Here is a 16,100-nt window from a genome sequence, read left to right on the forward strand (position 1 = left end):
AACAAAAGGAAATCATGTTTAGTAGGATATACAACTCTATCTAGGGATAAAAGTATATCAACAAAATAAAAGAGGACGTTTGATTGCGCTATAAGTCATCAAATCACAAAATTGGAATGATCAGTTAGACAACCATACACCTCTACGGCTCTAACTAAGCATTCATAATCATAGAGATAGAGGTGAATTCTCTCGCCAAATGCAGCTCTAACATCTCCACTACTTTTATTTTGGAGATTAAGCCTGATTCCATGATATTCACTGCAATCTTTCTAGCTTAGGCAACATTCCTAGTAGTGGCATGGGGTCGTCAACAAGACAACTATTAACCAACTTCAAGAAAGAAATGTTACAGAGGCATATTACTGAGACCGGCGAGGCGTCCATCCAATTTAAGTGTAACGAGACAAGAAGGAATACCATCGGTGGGCATGCTCTTGAAACGAGACCCTCTTAATGATAGATAGTTAAGCTCCTTCATCTTATTAGACAAGGCAAACAAGATACCTCCTATATTTGACGACTCCTCAATTTCAATCCCTAGTTTCCGGAGTTTAGTCGTCAACGGCCACCACTCAGCACATGTCCAATTCTCAGCTGAGACGTAGGTTAAGCTCTCAACACCCAAAACAAATAAAAACAAAGGCTCTCGGAAAATGATATTAGTCATGTAGAGGCGGCGTAGGCTACTCATTTCCCATATAATATCCGGCACCTCCACCATACAGTTTAGAGCTATATCAAGATCCTCAAGCACCCCAACGACCGTGGCAGCTCTTGTATGTAATTGTTTCTCAATCCCAAGTATCTTAGTGCCGATACTCTCTGGTAATATCTTGATCCCAAAATCTTCCAAGTCGAGTATCTTAAGTAGCTGAAAATTCTGCCAATAAGACGGACTGGCATCCAAGTGACCATCTCCACGGAAGAAGAGAGAAACAAAAAGTTTATCATGGTTGTCGGAGTAAACGAGCCTGTCCCTGCTGCAATAGATAGCACGATGGAGCGGAGTCTGAGACGATCGGCTGGTTACATTGTTCCTTGCAATCTGAAACCCTAATTCCTCCACTGCTTTTTTGGTGGATAGCTTGTGTAGTAGAGGGTTGACACAAAATCTTTTTATCGGAAAGTCATTCACTTCAACAATCAACTCTTTAACCATTTGATGTAAAGACTGTGTAATTTCTTCTTCTGAGGCGATTCCTCCTGCAGCCCATGTCAGTATCATTAACTTTTCTGTCCTCACAGTTGTGTTTTGCTTAAAGAAGGCGAGACGCAAGAAACATGACACCAATATGGCATCAAAATCAAAGGATTCAAGAATATGTTCCCATTCACTCCCTGCTTGTCTCTTTTCAGCTAACTGCCTTCCCACATATTTTATAGCTAATGGAAGACCACCACATTCTGCCAACAACTGCCTTGCCATACTCTTGAATTCAGTTGGGAATTGGTTCTCACCTTTTAATGTGTTTCCACTGAATATTGTTTTCGAAAACAATTGCCTGCTCTTTGTAGCATCCAAAAATCTCATCTTATGAACGTAATCGACGAGTGCTTGTGCCAGCAACAATCTACTCCCATTCTCTGCCAACCATGCATACAAATAAAGGATATCATAAAAAATTGTTTGACAAAATATTCAAATAATTGGAGATTTTGAGATTAAAATATTATTGTGCATTTCTCAACCATTTACCCAAGAGAAAATTCCAGTATATATACATACTTATATAGTACTTCAAAGCTTTTAATTTCCAATCCAATACTTGGTACCTACCATAAACATATTCAGATTTTGAAATTGAATTCTATTATTCCTACTATTTGAATTTCATATCCGAAGTAGGTAGTTGGAATTCCACACATATATAATATAGTACACATATTGCACATACATAAAAGTGAAGGTACCTTCATCCGGAAGACCATTGACGATAGATCTCAAGCACATTTCTTATCGAAAACTATGAGATATCACATTCCTCGTAGGTGTTGGCGAAGCATTTGCTTGAGACTTAAGTTGTCTGAATATTCTATTTTCTTCAACAACTATCCCCTCACAATCTATCACTTGTTGTATTATTTCGATAAGTATCTCTTTATAGCTGAAGTTACTAGCTAGGAACACATACCCAAGCACGGCACTCAAATTGACGAACAATGGCTCCATGGTTGTATATGTGCCTAGCAAGAGTTGTCTTGCCTATACCAATCATGCCTGTAATAGTTGAAGTCTGAAGGCATTGTTCCTTATTCAAAATCGCTCTTCCAAACAGCAATTCCACATCTCTTTCCAAGCCAACCACATCTCCATCATCATCATCTTCTTGTTCAATCACAACATTTTCTGATCTCAACTTAGACATTTGCATTTTTACCTCCATGATGTGAGGGCATTTGCCATGTTTGTTGTTACAATGTCTAGGTTGGACATACTCTGCCATGATTCAAGAAACTCAGCCCATTCATTCGCCATCGACGTCCTCTCTAACTTCCCAATCACCCATAGGATGAGGGCTTTTGCCATGTTTGTTGCTACGGACATGCTTTGCCAGAACTCGACAAGGTCTTCCCATTCACTCCCCGACGCTTAGCTGCCTACCAACATCTTCTATAGCTAATGGTAGACCACAACATTGTGTGTTCAGTATCTCTCTTCCCTTTTCCTCCAACTGCTTTGGGAACTTGTTCTCGTTGCCACTGGATATTGTTTTCAGAAACAATTGCCAGCTACTAACAGCATCCAAAGGAATCACCTCATAATTGTAATAAATGATGCCTTCTCCGTAACAAGTTTGGCTCGTGAGTAGCAATCTACTCTCATTATCTGCTTACATTAGAGTTGTGATCATAATGAGAACCACATTAAAATATGAACCGAGAACTATATATATCAGTTTGCTGATTCATTAATATCTGATGTTCACTGAAGTTAGATAAAAAAGAGGAATACATAAGCAAAAACACATAAGAAAGTACCTTCATCCGGGAGACATGCCAATAAATATTGCAAGCACATTTCTTGGCGCAAGATGTCGAGAACTATGAAATATCGTTTTCCATGCAAGTGTTGGTGAAGCATCTGTTTGAGACTCTGATTATCCTCATACTTTATAACTTAAGTCAGCAGAAACACATAGCCAAGCACAACACTCGAATCTACTAACAACGTCAGGATTGTTGTACACTTGTCTAGCAAGAGTCGTCTTCCCAATACCAACCATGCCTGTGACGCTAGAAGTCTGAAGGCCTTGTTCCTCATTAAAAACCACTCTACGAAGCAACAATTCCACGTCTTTCTCTAATCCCGCCACATGTTCATCATCAGCATCATCATCACAGCCTTGTGATCTCTGCGCCTCCGCATCATCATCTCCCAATTTGAACATTCGCAGTCTCACCTCAACGATAGATCTAGTGAGGAAAGAGGCGTTATCACCCTTGGTGCACAGGGACAGGGCTTCGCGTACCATATCAACAATGTCACATGTGAAATAGTGCAGGCTGCTCCTATATCCAGATTTAATCTCTCCCATGGCTTCCTGAATAATGCACACTACCGGAATCCGGTGATCTCTCCAGCTTCTGTATCATCCATAAGATGAGGGCTTTCGAAATGTTTGTTGCTACCATGTCATGGTTGGACATGCACTCCCAGAATTCAACAATGTCTTCCCATTCACTCCCAGACTCTCATCTTTTATAGTTGATGGCAGACCGCAGCACTTTCTCAACATCTCTCTTCCCTTTTTCTCCAACTGCTTTGGGAATTTCTGCTCTTTATTGCCACTTAATATTGTTTTCAACAACAATTCCCAACTCCTAGCAGAATCCAAACAACTCATCTCACAATAGAATTAGATGCTTTCTTCTATACGCGGAGTTCGGTTTGTCAGCAGCAATCTACTTCCTTTGTCTGCTTTGCTTACACACGAAGGATTGGAGAATTACTGATCTACTATTATGCAACAAAAATTATAAAGTTTGGTCTAATTTCCACTAACACATTTTTCTTTCTATCTTACAAAAATGAGTTGTTGGTTTCTGTAATTCGAATACCATATTTTCCTTTCAATATTTGTTTATGCTGTATCTACATTTCACAAAGAATTTTCCTTACTTAGTGGATAGTAATCAATTTTTAAAATTGCAAGCTTTTCTAAGAGATGCAACAAGGCCTAGATAAGCAAGAAAGATGAATTAAAGTACCTTGATGTGGAAGAGCTTTGAGGATAGATCTCAAACACATTTGTTCTGGCCAGTCGTCGAGAACTATGAAATATGGCACTCCATCCAGACGTTGGTGAAGTATCTGTCTGAGATTTCGATTATCCCCATATTCGAATTTCCTTAATAACAAAGAATCTCTTTCGAGTTCCTCGGGATGTACCACCTGTTTTGTTTTATCTGTTTCACTAGTACCTCCTTATGACTCAACTCACTTGAGACACAAACCCAAACCCGAACCTCAAATCGATCTCTCTCGTCTGCATGGTTGTATATTTGCCTTGCAAGAGTAGTCTTTCCAACACCTGGGATGCCACTAATACTCAAACTCTGAAGGCCCTTTTCCTCACTGAAAATGGCTGAGCAAAACAGCAATTTGATATAAGTTTCGATGCCCACCACATGATCGTGGTCATCTACTTCAACTCCAACACTTTCGGCCCCATGAATTCCAAATATAAGCAAGCGCATTTTGATCTCACGAACCCATCTTTCTAGGAGAGAGAGCTTAGCAGGGACAGTCAAGTCATCCTTGACATTCAAGGCTTCATGAACCATATTGACGATGTCACTTATGTAATAATCGAGTCTGCTTCTCCCTCTCAATTTCTGTGTTCCAATAAAATCCTGAATACTTCTCATATCATTGATTACCTTTTCCGTCTTCCCGTTGCAGGTGGATTCTGGCAACTCAACTAGCGATCTCTCAAGCCTTTCTATCACCCGTGCGACGTGGATCTTTGCCATATTTGGTGTTACCTGCAAACTGCATGTAGAAATGAAGCCTTAAAACAGTATACAAAAAGAACAAAAAGCAGTGGAAGTAAACAGCCAATCCACAACTATCAGGCTCAGGACTAGTAATTGATTCAGCTCTAGATTGAATATTGAATAACACTTTTTAAAAATTTTAATATTCATAACAATACATCATATATAATCATATGAATTAAATTATATATTCAAATCTATGAAATTACCTTTACGCAATTCTTCTTCTTGTTATGTATGCTCGTCTCGATCGTCGGATTGATATCTTTCGACCCAAAACAAAGTTGTTAGAGATAGTTGACTTAACTATACAAAGGTAGTGTTCGGTTTCCTAGATAAAATAATACCAAGATATAATATATGATTGAGTTGTAAGATTATTTTAGTCATATGGGGTTAGCTATGACTAATTATCCTATGATTATTCATCTAGGATTGAGTTGGTGGACTAAATCTTATGAACCAAACACACTATTAATTTAATCCCGAGATACAATCTTACAAACCGAACACCCCGAGTATAATGAGTTCAGAAATTTTGACGAATTAGTTGGCATGAATAAAAAAAAGTACTACTCTATACATTCAAAATAGGAGAAGCATGAAGATGCAGCCACAACAACTTGATATTATTTTAAGCAAATTAATTGTGTTTCCACACCTTCGTTGAATTGCAAACTATGTTCAAATCAGAAGAAGATGAAAAGGTAGAAAATAGTCTAAAACTAAATTTGCGCCACTTTCACCCAAAGTCACACCGACAGCGTTTTTTAAATCGAAGTCACATCACAATTCTGGGTACTATACATGCAATGTAATTTGTTTTTTGTGATTATGGCAATACTAATTAACGGCAATGATACAATCATTTAATATAGCTCAATTTTTCAGATGTCACGTTAATCATCAAGAATGTTGACTTCATAATTTTCATTATATGTTAATTTTTAACTAATTAACCACTAATACAAGATAGAGAGAGCGAAATCAAGATTTGAAATGTGTTAAAACTCTTAAATGGCCATATATAGGGTCAAATCAGTGCAGTGCATTTATTGTGGTTCGGTGTTCACCAGATCAAACGGGTCGGCCTGCTAGAAACCCCTCGGCCCGCACTGTTGATCCATTCTTTGGTCATATATAATTCACAGTGGCATCGCAATATTTGATATCTGCTCAGTTAGAGCATCAGCAATGGCGTCCGTCCCGTGGAATTCCGACCGGCGTGTCAGAATTCCGCGGCGGGCGTCCGCCATTGTGCATGGTATGCACGGATACGGAATTCCGCCGAGGACACTTCAGTTCCGCGGCGTTACGCGGGATTCCGTCGCGACGGGCGTGCGGACGTCCGTCATTGCGTTGACTCCCACGGACTTCCGCACGAAATTTCCGTTTATTGCATTAATTTTTTTAATTTCTATATATACGGCTCGTTGAACTGCATTTCATTCGCACCACTTGTTTTAACAAGTTTCTCTCTCTACATTTCTTTTATATATCCGGAATGGCTGGTAGTGGTAGTGGTAGTGGTGGGCATTATGAACACATGATGCGTCTGATTCATGCACGTGTGCGGGAATCAGTGGAGAGGGAGGAACAAGCGGCCTTGGCGCCAGCGGTACCTCGACCCATCCATCGTCGAACTATAATACCCCGGGACCACCTCGCTGCCCACGCTCGGTTGTATGAGGATTACTTTGCGCCGGAGCCACGGTTTGGGGAGAACCTGTTCCGGCGACGGTTTAGGATGCATCGTCCGCTCTTTCTGCGTATCGTGGGCGCTTTGGAGCGTCGATACAGGTATTTCAGGATGCGGGAGGATGGGCTGGTAAACCCGGCCACACGCCGATTCAGAAGTGCATTGTCGCAATCAGGCAGCTTGCATACGGAGGCGCGACCGACATGTTCGATGAGTACCTCCACATCAGCGAGACGACTGCCCGCGATTGCTTGAAGTATTTTTGTCAGGGCGTTAAGGAGATATTCGGGGATAGGTATCTTCGGAGGCCTACCCCCGAAGATTGTCAGGCTCTGCTGGATATGCACGGGTTTCCGGGGATGTTAGGCAGCATAGATTGTATGCAGTGGGAATGAAAGAACTGCCCCGCTGCCTGGAAAGGGACGTACACTACTGGTTTCAAGGCCAAGAATCCCACGATGATCCTTGAAGCTGTAGCTGACTACCGGCTGTGGATTTGACATGCCTATTTTGGAGTAGCCGGGTCTAACAACGACATCAACGTCCTCCAGTCGTCGCCCCTTTTCAACGAGCAGTGCATGGGCGTTGGTCCGGCCGTCAACTTCGTCACCAACGGCAACCAGCACAATATGGGCTATTATTTGGCGGATGGGATATACCCTATGTGGCCCGTCTTTGTGAAGACGATCAGATGCCCAACAGATGAAAAGAAGAAATATTTTGCGGGTCGCCAGGAGGCAGTGCGCAAAGATGTGGAGCGGGCATTTGGTGTGCTCCAGGCTCGTTGGGCGGCAGTGAAGGGTCCAACACGGTTGTGGTATGTTGACAGCATCGCAGACATCATGTACGCATGTATTATCATGCACAACATGATTATCGAAAATGAAGGTCCAGCACTGACTGATTGGACCAATGATGATGCTGGTGCTGCGCGTCCAAGCCACGGCGTGGCCACTAGCAATGTACGCATGGGGGATACCCCATGACGATGTCGATCGAGCTCGTGTATTTGCCGACATGCGCCAAAGACAAGCCCATGTTTGGCTCCAGAACGATATTATTGAAGAAGTATGTCAGCAGAGGGGTCGTCGTTGATGTAGTTTTTAATTATTGAAATATTTTTTCTAATTTGGTGAAATGTACTCTTTTTTTTATTTAATGGAATTTTTCCCCCTATTTGTGTCGAAATTTTAATTCCGTAAATTGTTTAATTTGTGAATTTGTGGTTTTTTTAATTGTGGGAAGTCCTTCGGGATGTCCGCCACTGTGCAGTGGGAAGTCCTTATGACGTGGCAGTGCAGTGGAAAGTCCATATGACGTGGCAGAAGGTGTTTTTGGGAATTCCGCGCCACTACTGATGCTCTTAAAGTCATCCAGAATTGGACACGAATTTACAATTTTACCCGTCAAAATTTTGAATTCCCTACTCTCGCCAACATCAGCGTCATTTTGTGCTTTTTTGCAATTGTGGATTCTCTCTCTACCTCCCACTCCACAGACCCGTTGAAGAGGATTCGGTCGGCGAAATACCACCTTCCTGACGACGCCGACATCTACCTCATCAGATCTAATTAGTCTGTTGCTTTTCTTGCCTATTGGAGTACTCATTTTTTGTTACTTAGTTTCATTCCAATTTATATTATGATTTGAATCTGAGAAGAAAATCCCCATACTTCTTCGCCGGTCAGAAAATAACAGTCCATGCCCTCCAACCTCTCTTCTCCCCTAATTTCCAGAACTTAACAAACTTCTCGTGTTCTCTTTCCTCTTCAATCACCAGAAAAGTCAACAAATATGGTTTGGACACATCTCTGTTGGGATCGTCGGAAAAATTCACACAATCGGTTGGGTCTCCTCCCTCTGTCATGTGCCATAATATCGAATCGGACTTTCTCACTCTCATCTATCCTTCCAATGTATCTATATATCTGGCATACAAAACGATCCGCCGAATTCCCACCTTTTCATCTTTCTCTCATCTCTTTCTCTTTGGCTGGAAAATTAAGAAACGCGGCTCATAAGAAATGGAGAAATTGGATAATGAATTTCCAAACATTTGGAGATGGCTGCTCCGAAGATGCAGAAGGGAAGGGGCATTGCAATGGGGGCAATTAGTTGGGTAGATTTTTAGGTTTTATTTTAACCTTTTTGGTTATTTTTATTTTTATAAAAATGCAAGACAAAATGGTCAAATTGTGTCATATCAACTGAAACCCATTTAAGGTTCATCAAACACCACAAATTAACTACGGGAATGGATTCCCTGCTGTGGAGGGGTGCACAGCAGGGGATGCTGCTCCTCACACCCTATTATTTTATTAATTTAATTAAATTTTAAAATTTTTTTTATTAAATATTGGGGTGTGAGGAGCAGCATCCCCTGCTGTGCACCCCTCCACAGCACGGGAATCCATTCCCATTAAATACGGGTTGGTGGGGCCACCCACATTTAATTCTAGCCGGTTTCATTACACACAAAAACAATTGCAGTTAACCGAACATGCCCTCAACGTAGTGCAATTTGTGCCTTACTATGTAAACTCTAAAGACAAAAACTGAAAATCATTTTCAATCTATGATATTCACTCGTCCCAATTAAATTGAGACAAAACTTTTGGGTATGAAGATTAAGAAATTGTGTTGAAAAGTAAGAGAGAAAAATAAAATAGGAGAAATAAAGAGACAGTAAAGTAGATAATGAAATAAAGTAAAAGTGATTGGATGTTTTGTTTTTTTGTCAAAGAGGGAAATGACACAACTTAATTGGAATATCCCAAAAAGGAATACAATTCAACTTAGTTGAAACTTGGGACGGAGGGAGCATTATTTATTCAACTAGTCCCATCTGTCGGGGTTCTCGATTTATTATATTTCTAGTGGAGGAGTACGCATATTTGGTAAGGTAGATAACTCCTCTATGGATGAAATTCTGTGAACAAAAATTATTTTTTTTGTTCATAAAAGTAGAGTGGATAACTCTCCTCTATGGATGAAATTCTATGAACAAAAATTATTTTTTTGTTCATAAAATTTTATAAATAAATGAGTTATCTATGCTACCAAACATGCACTTTAAGTTTGAATCATTAACCTCCTATTTACTAATTATCATTTTTGTTTATAGAATTTCATTCATAAAGGAGTTATCTACCCTACTAAACATGCGCGGTGAGTTTGAATTATTAACATCGCTGTTTACTAATTAACCATTATTTTAAATTTACTAAATTCGAACATCTGACACGTCACGCTTACACTACATAAGCTAAGTAATCCAGTTATTACTGATTACATAGCTGAGAAATATATCAACATGTGACGATGGCTATAGAATTTGGGCTTTCATTGAGAGCACCAGCTAATGTGTACATGTGTGCTATGAATATTTGTATTGAAGGAATCGACCAAATCAATTTCAAAATCAAATACTTTTGTGATACCTCCATATGTCTTAATAAATATGAAATAGTATTTGTTTTTTTTTTTATTGTATGCAGTGTTTTTGAGTTAATAATATATGAAAAAGTAGAGATGATGTTACCTTTATTTTTAAAAAATGTTTTATTTTTAATAGAAAATTTCAAAAAAAAAGTTTCATTTTTAACAGAGGTGTTAGACTTGGAACATAAGACTATAATTCTAATTCTACATTCACACTTCCATGCACTAGACGAAGCAAAAGAAATTGAAAGTTGAATAAGAAACGAAATCACACCGAGTTAAGAAATTGTACAAACTTTTGTCTCATGAAAACTTTTGTCCAAATTTACAACAATTAATTACATCATATCAGAATCACTTCTGAAACACATGATATGACATAATAAACAATGATTATTCAACACAATCACTAAATTCTTAAGGATTGCAATACTTTGTTATTGAAGATAACTTAATACATTCAAGTGAAGAAGACTCAAGCCAGACTGCAGCAACTAGTCATGTAGTGGTACACCTGCAAACATCAGAAATTGATATTAACATATACTACTATCAAATACTAGTGTATATTTTAGAAGTTGATAGTTGGAAAGGAATGTGACCTGTGATCAATCGGTAGGAGGGAAAATGAAGAGTTTGAATGCATAGCCTTGTGGCTGTGTCGTCGCCTTCTTCACCTCGTGTATCCTCTTGGCAGATGCAGCTGCAGATTTGCAGTAGACCAACTCCACCATTTGGAGGCTTGTTAAATCAGCCAGCCCAATTGGAATACCGAGAAGCTTCTCACAGTTCCTGAGCACAAGGCCTCTAAGCTTAGGGAAATGATGGGATGATGCCTTCCACACGGTTAAATCCGTCTCTCCAACATGCAAGAACTCAAGACGACGGAAACCTCCATCATCCGGCTTCCAAGTATTCCCCATGAACGCCTTATCTTTCAACTTAAGCACCTCGAGATTGTCCAGCATGCTGAGGGTTGACATGTGATTCCAATTGAGGTAAGTAGCAACTAGTGTGAGGCTCCTCAACTTAGAAGGGAATTGATAAGGTTGAGGAAGCGAACGAAGTTGGCCCTCTGCTGCTGCTTTAGGACCTACGTCGTTTACTAGTTTCACCTTTTCAAGATTTTTTATTTTCCCCAAACTATCAAAGGATCCAATCTTTCCTTCCAGAAACATGCCTAGTCGCCCACGAATGCCCAGTTTCTTCAAATTGCAAGCACGCTCGATCAGTTCGGACGTGCAGCTCTCAACTGAAATTGTTCCCAGTGTTTGAAGCTCCGCGCCATATTTGCTATCTTTACTTGGCTTGGGCAAGATAGCAGATGCATTTGTCTTGAAATGTCTTAACTGCGTCAACTTCCATATATCCACCTTGACCTCAAGAGTATGAGATGTGGTGTCGATTATGAGAGTTTGTGTGTTCCAAAGGTGGCTGAACTTCGATGCAAGAGTTGATGAATCCAAAGACAACGAAATGTACCTTGCATGAACCAACTGGTACATCTCATTGCTAATTCTGGCGAGTCTCACTGGTTTCGCTTCTAAAACTCTAAGTAATTTGAAAGCCACGAGGAAGTCTGGAATGTTTTCCGAGGGCAGGCTACATTCTTCTTTCGAAAAACAGATAAATGAGCGAACGCGATGACCTAAAGGTTTTGAAGAGATGAATTTCAAAACGTTGGAATGAATAGAAAGACGGCGATACTTATCTAAGTCTGAACCTCCATTGCCAGACTCGATTTCCTGGAAAAAGTTTTCATTCTCATTTCCAGCTTCACCCCTGCAGAAGTTGCGCAAGGCATCATGAATACGACACGTTTTAACCTTACCATTCGGCTTAAACTTCACAACCGTGACTAAGTTTCTACTGACAAGTTCCTCCAAATACATCTCTCCACATTCCTCTAAACTGTAGTCATTGTTTTGTTGTATGAATCCTTCCGCGATCCACATGCGGATCAATTTTGTTGCTGGAATCGCATAGTCTTCAGGAAACACGCCTAGATAGAGAAAGCATGCGCGCAGGTGGTAAGGCAATCTATCATAACTCAAGAATATAAATTTCTTTATTCGATCTGCAGGGTCGTTCTCTGTAAGATATGTGTTTACGCACGTGGATACTTTTTCCCATTCTTTTTTCGTTGCATCCATATCCGAGGCTGAAAGTTTCGTTGCAAGGATGCCCCCTATGACAACTATTGCAAGCGGAAGTCCTCCACAGTTTCTTGCAATCAGTCTCCCAACATCTTCCAAGTCCGAAGGGCAATCTAGGTTGCAGAGTGCCTCCACTCGAAGCAACTCCCAACTCTCTTCTTGAGTAAAGAAACGCAACTCTTTGTGAGACTGTGGGTGACTAACATGCGAGCCAACAGCCTTGTTACGACTAGTGATCAAAATTTTACCCTTGTTATTGTTCGGTGGCAGAGCAATGCGGAGTCTTTCCCAATCATCTTGACTCCGGACATCATCCAACACGATTAGAAAACTTGCTATCTCGAGATAGGAAGCAACTATTTGGGCTAGTTCCTTGTCATCTTTTCGACGTAGTTCATCGTTTATAGTGGTGAACTCTTTAAGAATGGCTAGAAAGATGTCCTTGTTGGAGAAAGTATCAGAGATAGGAAGCCATATGCGGACAGGGAATTTGTAGATGATATCTGGATTATTGAATATTTGCCATGCCAAAGTTGTCTTGCCCAACCCAAACATGCCAACCAAAGAAACTACATCAAAATAGTTGGTTTCTTTAGTGAGATGTCCTACTAGCTCTTCTGCCACATCTGTGAAACCCACCACGTCTTTCTGTCTTGGCGGTAGAACCACCTATTTCAGACATCAATGCAACCCGAATAAGTTTCTAAAATTACTCTACTCTAACTCGTCAAAGATCTCCAGTGCATAAATGTAATACTAAGTTCAAACTTGGCTTTTCGTGGACTGCCTAATAATATTTTTCATGTATGTAATCATCCTTAGCATGAGAACCTTATAACGCATTATTTATAATAAGAGCCGAAATTGAAAATGACCATTATTTATAGTTTGATATCAAACGTTTGGTTTAATATCTTTCAAATTTTCGAGTAACATTTATTGGGTTAATTTGGCTCAATTACTGCATTAAAATTAATTTAGTGACAACCATATTTAGTTTAAATATCACTCCATATTAGCTACTCCATTTCGCATCATAATTGAAGTTCTCAATAAAATGATGTACTTAGGTTAAGGCTTCAATTTTCATGAGAAAAAAAAAACTTCTTTTCAAAATATCTTAGGAATTAAAAAACTAGTTCAATCGGCCACTGACTTTCGTTCGAAGCTGTCGATTTTATCGACTCAAAATGGCCTAACCATGGTTTTAGTCGACTTGACCAGGCACCTATTCGGAACCGAATCGGTAAAATGGTCCGGTCTGATCCGATTTTTAAACCTCCGCATTTACCAATTACCACTGTATAGTTTCTAGTAAAGAAAAATGCATTCTAGTAAAGAAAAATGCATGAGTTCAAATAGGATGAATAGTACAAAGACCTATCTACCTTTATTAAATATTTATTGAACTAAAAACATAAATTAATTTATAAGTAGAAATTTAATTCTCATCTTCCCAAAATTCTCATATGTCTTCCCTGAAATGCGCCAGCATCTCCGCGGATGTTGCTATTGCAATTTGCAACTATCATTGTTGCACCTATTGCTACCAAAATGCATATTTCAATTATTGTTTAATACCCCCAAACAATCCACTTCATTTATCCAATTCAAAAATATTCACCAAAAAAAAGATAAAAACTAACTAATTTTTTAAAGATGAGCTGAAAGTATTTGAAGTTATTAAACATAGCTACTAAAAACTCTAGTTCACAACCGTAAGCATAAAAAATTGTGAACTACACTAATTCACAGCTAAAAATCCTCAAATATGTGAATTGTAGCCATAAGTAATTCACAACTGAGAGGATTCTAATTGTGAGTTATAACAAAAAAAAATTAATACTAAGTAAATTTGTCTTCATTATCTCGAAATTGTTATTCACAACTGAGAACATTCCAAGTTGTAATAACTTTTACATTAGTAGAAATTTTTACTTTACAATATTACTTTTGACATTTTAGACAACCACTACTATTATTATGGTATTGAATAAATTTTGTCTTCATTAATTATCTCGAAATTATTAGTATTTCCCATTTGCCATATTTCAAGTAAACCACACATACGTAGAAACTTGTAACTTCTGAAAAAGCAGTTATGACTAAATAAATTCACAAAGCATAATTATCCAAAGAAATCAAAATAAAAAGGGAAAAAAAAGGTGTATAACCAACCTCAAGCTTGGCATAGTTGTCTTCATCATCAACGTTAAGGCCGGCGAAGTCGACCCTGGCCTCCTCCACCTTGCGCTTCACCTCCTCCACCTTCGCGCCAATGTTCTCGAGATTGGCCGAAGGCTTCCAGAATTTGAGCAACGAAGTCGTTGACTTCTTCTCCATGGCATGAGTGACAAAGGCGTCGATCGCATCTTCCACCTCATAAACCACATCTCGAATGCTCCTCACCAGCTCTCCGGTGCGCTCATCCTCCCTCCGCTTCTTCACAGAGTCCCTGAGGAACGCTTTGAAGAGGCGGAGATCGGTCTCTAGATTCTCGATCTGCTGCTTCGAGTCGGTGAGGAGATGAGAGTGGTAGAGCAGCAGATCCTTGAGGTTGTTCAGTAAGAATTCTACTGCAGCATCCGCCATTTCTTTCTCTCTAGCTATGTGTGCTTTCGCAGACAAAGAGGTTAATTAGTGAACACTTTTTGATTAGCTGAGGCCTTTGTTTAACAATTATAATTATAGTTAACGCGTTTAATTATTCTAAATTTTTTATTAAACAACTAATCAAATACAAAAACAAATAGCAGGGCAACGGATTAATACGTTGACTACATTTTTTTTTCTTTTAAGTCATTCCAATATAAAATTTTCAATCTACTTTTACTCTCTCTCAACTAATAGTAATTAAAAGTGGGATCAAGTAATGTGAGTGAAATATTTTATTATAGTGCAAATAAATCGGGACTTCTATTTTGGGATAGACTAAAGTATTATTCTTTTTATAATAAGCCTTTAATTCAATCGAATTTTTAAAAATGGTTGTTAGGTTAATGTGGCAGTCGTAAAGCTTAACGGATAAGTAACGTGTAATGTGAATAAATTAATGGCAAAGCGGGAGCCGCCCAAGATGTGTTTACAATATACAATGGAAAGTTGTTAGATGCTAACTCTGCACAAAGCCACGATTAAACTAATCTGACATTGATTAGCACTCACTCCACCAGCTAACCACTTGAAGAAATTTATGTAAAATGCTTTTGTAATTTAAAATCTTACATATGCAAGTAGGCTGAATACCAAGACTTTTGCTAGATGGATCACTACGCTTATTCGAATTCGAGATATACCACCCTAAAGGCATAAACCCTAACAATATCAAGTAATTACTCCATTAAAGAGACTCTAATTTGAAAGGGGGAATGTACCTAGATGATGTACACTGAAATATCTTGAAATGATATGGCTTTGTTTCAATAACCATCTTGAAAATGGTTAAATGGGTCTGGCTGGTTTGGAAAATATTCTAGTAGAATTAGGTTGTTTTATTCGACTTTAAAGTGCCCATAACAACCACAACAACCATAGCATATTAGTGGAAGAGATTCGTACTCTGGCATACGACTAGCCACTAACCCATTGACGGACGCATGATTTTGACTCTGAGGGGTCCAATTTATTATTAACAACTGTAGAATTATTTTAATATTTGCTAGTAGTTATGGCATTGGTTTAGTAAGTTACGAGATATATAGATGAATAATGAGTATTGAATAATAAAAGAATGGTGTCCCAATACATGTAAAACATTTGTTTTTCGGTAGGTTTTATTTGGTGTTATTTTATAAGTTAAGTAA

At 39.0% G+C, this 16,100-nt stretch overlaps 3 protein-coding genes across 5 annotated transcripts; all 3 read right to left on the reverse strand.

The window, feature by feature from the left end:
• Window positions 1-63: 63 nt before the first annotated feature.
• On the reverse strand, window positions 64-5,265 carry LOC121778613 (probable disease resistance protein At1g58390). Of its 3 annotated transcripts, XM_042175990.1 has the most exons (5): window positions 5,211-5,265; window positions 4,213-4,996; window positions 2,983-3,919; window positions 1,915-2,830; window positions 64-1,587 (listed from the first exon to the last, which is right to left on the reverse strand). In XM_042175990.1, the coding sequence occupies exons 4-5, from the start codon at window positions 1,952-1,954 to the stop codon at window positions 350-352; spliced, it is 1,278 nt and encodes a 425-aa protein (XP_042031924.1). In that variant the 5' UTR covers window positions 1,955-2,830; window positions 2,983-3,919; window positions 4,213-4,996; window positions 5,211-5,265; the 3' UTR covers window positions 64-349. The 3 variants fall into 3 exon arrangements, with proteins under 3 accessions (XP_042031924.1, XP_042031923.1, XP_042031925.1); XM_042175989.1 differs by lacking the exon at window positions 5,211-5,265 and having other exon boundaries at window positions 4,213-5,103; XM_042175991.1 differs by lacking the exon at window positions 5,211-5,265 and having other exon boundaries at window positions 2,983-3,922; window positions 4,213-5,103.
• LOC121779134 (probable disease resistance protein At1g58390) lies at window positions 2,580-3,539 on the reverse strand. Its single transcript, XM_042176469.1, has 3 exons — window positions 3,171-3,539; window positions 2,983-3,097; window positions 2,580-2,830 (listed from the first exon to the last, which is right to left on the reverse strand). Exons 1-3 carry the CDS (start codon window positions 3,537-3,539, stop codon window positions 2,580-2,582), a joined length of 735 nt encoding a protein of 244 aa, XP_042032403.1.
• Window positions 5,266-10,419: 5,154 nt separating the features above from the next.
• LOC121779500 (putative late blight resistance protein homolog R1B-16) lies at window positions 10,420-14,933 on the reverse strand. The gene is made up of 3 exons (XM_042176837.1): window positions 14,476-14,933; window positions 10,744-12,966; window positions 10,420-10,655 (listed from the first exon to the last, which is right to left on the reverse strand). Exons 1-2 carry the CDS (start codon window positions 14,887-14,889, stop codon window positions 10,750-10,752), a joined length of 2,631 nt encoding a protein of 876 aa, XP_042032771.1. The 5' UTR covers window positions 14,890-14,933; the 3' UTR covers window positions 10,420-10,655; window positions 10,744-10,749.
• Window positions 14,934-16,100: the final 1,167 nt, after the last annotated feature.

The sequence above is a fragment of the Salvia splendens genome, chromosome 19 (assembly GCF_004379255.2).
Source record: "Salvia splendens isolate huo1 chromosome 19, SspV2, whole genome shotgun sequence".
In the NCBI taxonomy this organism is placed as follows: Eukaryota; Viridiplantae; Streptophyta; class Magnoliopsida; order Lamiales; family Lamiaceae; genus Salvia; species Salvia splendens.

Bases quoted from the DNA above. Each gene is read 5' to 3' on its own strand.
- LOC121779134 (XM_042176469.1), bottom strand. From the start codon at position 3,539: ATGGGAGAGATTAAATCTGGATATAGGAGCAGCCTGCACTATTTCACA. The intron at 3,098-3,170 runs GTTAGTAGATTC...GAGGATAATCAG, and splicing joins TGTACAACAATCCTGACGTT to AGTCTCAAACAGATGCTTCA. The intron at 2,831-2,982 runs GTACTTTCTTAT...TAATGTAAGCAG, and splicing joins GGCATGTCTCCCGGATGAAG to ATAATGAGAGTAGATTGCTA.
- LOC121779500 (XM_042176837.1), bottom strand. From the start codon at position 14,889: ATGGCGGATGCTGCAGTAGAATTCTTACTGAACAACCTCAAGGATCTG. The intron at 12,967-14,475 runs GTTGGTTATACA...TGTCTGAAATAG, and splicing joins ACAACTATGCCAAGCTTGAG to GTGGTTCTACCGCCAAGACA.
- LOC121778613 (XM_042175990.1), bottom strand. From the start codon at position 1,954: ATGTGCTTGAGATCTATCGTCAATGGTCTTCCGGATGAAG. The intron at 1,588-1,914 runs GTACCTTCACTT...CATGGTTGGCAG, and splicing joins CAATGGTCTTCCGGATGAAG to AGAATGGGAGTAGATTGTTG.